Source organism: Orcinus orca, chromosome 3, assembly GCF_937001465.1.
Source record: "Orcinus orca chromosome 3, mOrcOrc1.1, whole genome shotgun sequence".
NCBI lineage: Eukaryota > Metazoa > Chordata > Mammalia > Artiodactyla > Delphinidae > Orcinus > Orcinus orca.
In genome coordinates this window covers 3,626,657-3,632,145 of record NC_064561.1, presented here as the reverse complement: position 1 = coordinate 3,632,145, position 5,489 = coordinate 3,626,657, and the positions used below count along the sequence as shown (strand labels likewise).

The 5,489-nt window shown below is 60.7% G+C and overlaps 1 protein-coding gene across 1 annotated transcript; it reads right to left on the bottom strand.

Annotated features, from left to right (window-relative positions):
* Positions 1 to 1,436: 1,436 nt before the first annotated feature.
* On the bottom strand, positions 1,437 to 5,203 carry FEM1A (fem-1 homolog A). The gene has a single exon (XM_004277232.4). The coding sequence runs from the start codon at positions 5,062 to 5,064 to the stop codon at positions 3,070 to 3,072; it is 1,995 nt and encodes a 664-aa protein (XP_004277280.1). The 5' UTR covers positions 5,065 to 5,203; the 3' UTR covers positions 1,437 to 3,069.
* Positions 5,204 to 5,489: the final 286 nt, after the last annotated feature.

Genomic DNA, 5,489 nt, shown 5'->3' with positions numbered 1-5,489 from the left:
GGGCTGCACACTTTGACACCCTCAATCTTGGGTCTCAGCCTTGACCCCGGTGAGCTCGGGCAAACGCCACTCCCTCTGAGCCCTGGTCTGCTCACCTATCAGCAAGGTGGGTCACCATCCTGGCTGTGTGGCCTTGGGCAGGCAACTGGCCTCTCTGAGCTTGTCTTGTCACTGGTAATGTGCAGGTAATCACTGACCCAGGCTGAGTCAGCCAGCACGACCCATTCCTGGGCTACTACGATTGGTCCAATTCCAGTGACCATCAGGACTGTGGCTGGCGTATGCCATTCTGCCGGCTGCCACGGCGGGACCCAGGAGGAAGCAGATCATTCCTAAACTCTGAGCTGCTGCATCAGTCCTCACTGGAAACCTGCCTGAGCTTTAAGATGGCTTTCTCTGGAGAGTCTCAGGCAAAAGTCACAATTCTCAGGTGTGAGCCTTCAAAGAAAGCACGTGGCCCAGATCGGTTTCCCTCTTTGGCGACTCCCGACAAATACAATCTCTTAATAGCCTCAGTTTCCCCCATTTGCAAGATAGGAATAATGGTACTTATTTCCCAGGGCTGCTATTGGCAGCCCACCCAAGCACACAGAATGGTGCCTGCCATCCAGTCAGGGCTCAATAAATGCTGCTGGTCTACATGTTTCCTGAGAGCATCTGCTGACTCAAAATCCACTCTTTCAGGGCAACAACCATATATTCACACCATAGCTGAGTGGGTGTTAGCTGGTAAGTGTGGTTGGGGCCCAGTGAAACCAGGAGTCGGAGAGACCACAGCATGGTCTCCCCACTGTCCCAGGAGCTAAGGACGCAGGGGAGATGACTGCCCTCAGGTATAGCTGGCTCAATCCTCCCCCCGCCTCCAAGGGGGCTCGAACCCTGCCTGGCACACAGTGGGCCCTCAGGAAACACTCAATGACCCACCACCAGGGCACTGCTGTTGGGGAGGGTGAATGTGAATTCACTGTGAATGTGGGAGAAAAACAATTTAACCAGCGAGACGGCAGGACAAAGGGAGGGGTAGGGGCACATCAACTTCATGCACAGACCTCCTGGGCCAGAGGGTCCATGGGCTCCATTGGGGGTCTCTGCGAAGCAGGGCTGAGCTAGGGGCCTTCCTGTTTCCTGAGCCCTTCCTCGCCTTTCCTGAAGGTCAAGCCCTCTTTTCTGTGGCAACCCTCCTGAAAAGCAGGGCTTTTGACTAAGTCAGTGGGTTTTTTTTTTTTTCCCTGCAGTAATACATCTTCCTAATGCACTCTGACAAAGCCCCAGGACACAAACCGAAACTCGGGTGGGAGCCATTAGCCTTTACGTGGACCTTCTACACCTGGTGGCACCCTCTCCCTGCCTTCTCCCCCATCTAGCCCGTGCGGGACTGCCAGGCGGCCCTCTCCCCGTGTCATCCTTTTAACAACATCAGTAAGAGACTCGCAATGGACACTGCCTCGTTTCTTTATTCCGGCCTTTGGGAGGGACAGTGACAGCATTTCCCACCTTGACGGAAGGCGAAACCTGGTCTTTCCTTGTAAAGAAAGAATGTCCTAACTAACACTGCAAATCCAAACGAGACCTAGGTCCCTCGGTGGGGCGGGACATCCAGGGACCCGATGTGGCTTCTGGAGGCTTCCGTGTAGCTGCCCCTCGACAAGGCTGCGGGAGAGGCGCGGGGTGGGAACGACCTCTCTCCTGAGTCGGCGGGCAGCTGCTCCCGTCCTCTTCTGCTCTCCCAACATGCCAAGATCACTCTCTTGCTGGCAGCCGAGGCGGACGGAGGATGCCCCCGAGGGAATCTCGCTGGGGCGGGTTCTCTGGCAGGGGCGCTGGACGCCCCGAAGGATGGCAGACCAAGACTTTGTACCACCTTAGTTGGCAACCCACTCCCAGCATCCAGCGTCTCATCTAGCTGACTTAGTGGCTTAACGGTGTACTTGGCATTGTCTCAGGGTCACCTGGATCCAGTTCCCCAAGCAGCTAAAAAATGGCTACAGCCACTTGGGTTGCTCGCCACACACCTGTGCCCTCCGGTGTGATTTGTGAGGCAGAAGTGACCTGCAGTTTTAACTTGGAAATTGTGAAAACCAAAGCCCAAACCAACCACGCTAACTCTTGCTGGGTGGGAAGCGGCCGGCAAGCCCTGCTCCTTCAGTGTTTGGCCGGCTCCTCGTTTGGAAAATTACTTCTCCTTCTAGGGTGAACGGGAAGTCGGGCGGCCCAAGTAAAAGGCAAACGAGTGAAGTGTTCAGAAAGGTACCGTCACCCTCGTTTTGGGGACTGATAGGCCGGGATGGCCCCTCCCTCCGTCAACTCTTCACACAACGAAGCTCACTCCTGCCGGCCATGGCCATCTCGGGCACGACAAAACCCTCGCTGCGTCAAGTGAACTTAGCCCGACAAACCAAAATCTTACAAAAAAAAAAAAAAAAAGTATATGGCAGCAAAACCTCAGGACTCCTGAGCCACACCTGTAACCTGCCCGCTTAGTAAATAAACGGAACACCAAACCACAAAAGCTACGCAAAGGGCAGGCCGCCCCCCGCAGAGAGCCCGGCCCACAGCAGGGCGGAGGGAGCTGGTGCAAACGTGCTGTAGGGGGCGAGTCTCCCACTCCCCCTCCGCCCGGGGACCCGCAGTCCTAACACTGCACTGGGCGGCTGGGTCTATCCGGCCATGTAAGGGGCAGAGGCCTGACCCGACTCTCCGTTTCTTCTTGCGTTTCTAGCAGGGGAGGATGGCGATGGCTTCAATCCCTCTGCCTCCGGGTCAGAAGGAGACCCTCAGACCCTCAGAAACCCAGGCAGACAGGACTAAGGTGCGGGAGGTTTAGCGTCTTCTCCCTGTTGAGGATGGGCGCGCGCGCGCGGGCTCCTCGAGAAAGTCCTTTCTCCTAGCGCGTGATCCTGAAGGCTTCTAGCACCGACAGCTCGCTGACTCCTTTCCCCTCTCCCTGCGGAGGGGAGGGGGCCGTGGAGGCGGGAAAGCCCTTCCCACATTCCAGCCACCGGAAGTGCTCCCCGGCGGGGCGGGGACAGATGCAGGTCCCGCCCCTCCCAGGTTCTCCTCTGGGCCCTGCTAGTGCAGCTCGATGAAAGCCTCCAGCTCCTCGGGGATGAAGCCCTTGTAGGGGATCTTGTTCTTGTCCAGGGCGCGGGCCGCAAGGCACTGCAGGGTCACGTAGTTGAAAGGCTGAATGGTGCTCTTGGCTAGCAGCTTCTCGTCCAGCAGCTCGTAGGCTGTCTTCTTGAAGGCGTTGGTGGCGTCCATGTGGGCCCCCGCCTCGATCAGGGCGTTCATGATCCCCGGGCAGTTGTTCTGCGCCGCGATGTGCAGCGGGGTGTTGTTGTCAAAGTCCCGGCTGTCTGGGTCGGCCCCGCAGTCGAGCAGCACCTTGACCACCTGGAGGGAGGGGAACCTGCCCACCGGGTAGCGGCCCACGTTCGTGGTCTCCGCGTCCACGGCCATGTGCAGAGGGGTGAAGCCGTTCTTGCCGCGGGGGGCGCACTTGAGCAGCCGGTAGACCTTCTGGTGCTTCAGGTGCTCCTGGTCAGGCGTGCACTCCACTTTCTCCAGCAGGTAGAGCAGGTGGAGGATGATGGCCAGGGCCTTGGTGAACTGGGCCGAGTCCCCGGGCTCCTTGGGCAGCTGCAGAGCCCGCTCCACTTCCCGGACTCCTTTGCACAGCACCCCCATGAGGTCTGCAAAGCCGACTGGCGTGCCCAAGCTGCCCTTGGCCGAGCGGTCCTGGAGCACGTAGGAGAAAAGTTCGGCAAAGGAGAGGAAGCTGCTGGCGGTCATGGGGCTCAGAGGCTCGAGGTTGTTCTGCTGCATGTCTAGGGCGTACTTCCACAAGCGGATGCAGCGCTCGAAGTTGCCTGAGTCGGCGTACACCGCACCCCGGTACCGAATATAGTAGGAAGTGTCTGGGTGGGAGGGACCCAGGATGCGCTCTCGGATCAACAAGGCCTGCATGCGCATCTCATCCGGGTCGGTGATAAGCGCCTCCAATTCCTCGGCGGTGTTCACCTCCCTGGAATAGTCATAGGCGAGGACCAGCTGCGAGGGCTCGGGTTTGGGCAGATACGCGCCCCCCTGGTGACGAAGCTCCATGGCCCGTCTCCAGTGTTTCAGGGCCCCGAGCAGATCTCGCTTCTTATCCACGTAGGTGGCTCCCAGCAACTCCAAGGCTTCCACGGCGGCTTCCCGGCTGGTGGGGCAGCAGCTCTCGAACGATTCCTCACTCAGGGATTCCTCTGGGGAGGAGCTGCCGCAGCGGGCGCCCTGGGGCTGCGCGCACGCCACGCCGGCGGAGGGGCCTTCTCGGGCCAGCCCTGGCCTCGCTTCCTCCCCAGCGGGCTGCTCCTGGATGAGGTACTCCACGATGTTGGTGTGGCCCGTCACGCTGGCCGCCAGCAGCGGGGTCATGCCGTAGCCGTCCCGTTCCATGCGGGCGTTGCACCCGAGCAGCAGCTGCAGGATCTCCAGGCTGCCGGACTCGGCGCAGTCGTGCAGGGCCGTGTTGCCTTTGGCGCTGCGCCGGTTTACCTGGGCGCCCTGCTCTAGCAGGTAGCGGGCGATCTCGCGGTGACCCTTGTAACAGGAGATCATGAGGCACGTGTGACCGTGCCGGTTGGCCACCTCCAGGTCGGCCTGGTGCTCGCCCACCAAGTAGCGCACCACCTCCAGGTGCCCGTCGAAGCAGGCGGCGCGCAGGGGCGTCGAGTTGGTGCGCGTGGTGCGGTTCACCGAGGCCCCACGGCGCAGCAGGCTCCGCACCACGTCCAGGTGGCCGGCGGCCGAGGCGGCCCACAGCGGCGGAGCACCCTCGATGGTCTCGCCATCGAAGTGCACCGAGCCGCCCGCCTCCACGCTCGCGCCGCACCGGTCCACCAGGTACTCGACCACGTCCAAGTGGCCGTAACGGGCGGCGATGAGCAGCGGCGTCCCCCCGCTGGCCACCTCGCCCGTCAGCTCTTCCAGCTCCTCCCGGCTCCGGCCGCTGAGCAGCTTCTGAAGCAGCTGCAGCTTGCCGTCGCGGGCGGCGTTGTACACGGCGGTGTGGAGGTCCATGGTCCGGGCCTCCGCCAGGCCATGGGCCAGCCGCCGGGGTACTGGGGGACGGGGCGGGGGACAGCGGACTAGCGCCCGGAGGAACACAGGGCAACCTTCACCGTCTCCCCCGCCGCCATCTTAGCGGCTTCTGGGGCGGAACAAAATGGCTGCCGCGACCTGGTTCCATTGGAGGCTGGAAGGGTGCAGGGAAATGTAGTTCTCTAAGCCGGCACACCCCATGAAACAGAAAAGGAACGGTAAGGTATTAAAACTACAACTCCCAGAAGGCCGAGGGCCAGCGGCGGCGAAGTGGTATCACGATGCATGGCGGGAATGGCAGTTCCAATCACAGCCAATTGTGGCGGAAACTCCTCCCTCGAGGACTACCACTCCCGTCATGCAATGCTATCGCGATGGCTTGTGGGACCTGGGAAAGTTTGGCT

What these genes read in the sequence shown, in the direction of transcription:
- FEM1A (XM_004277232.4), bottom strand. Translation starts at nt 5,064, where the DNA reads ATGGACCTCCACACCGCCGTGTACAACGCCGCCCGCGACGGCAAGCTG.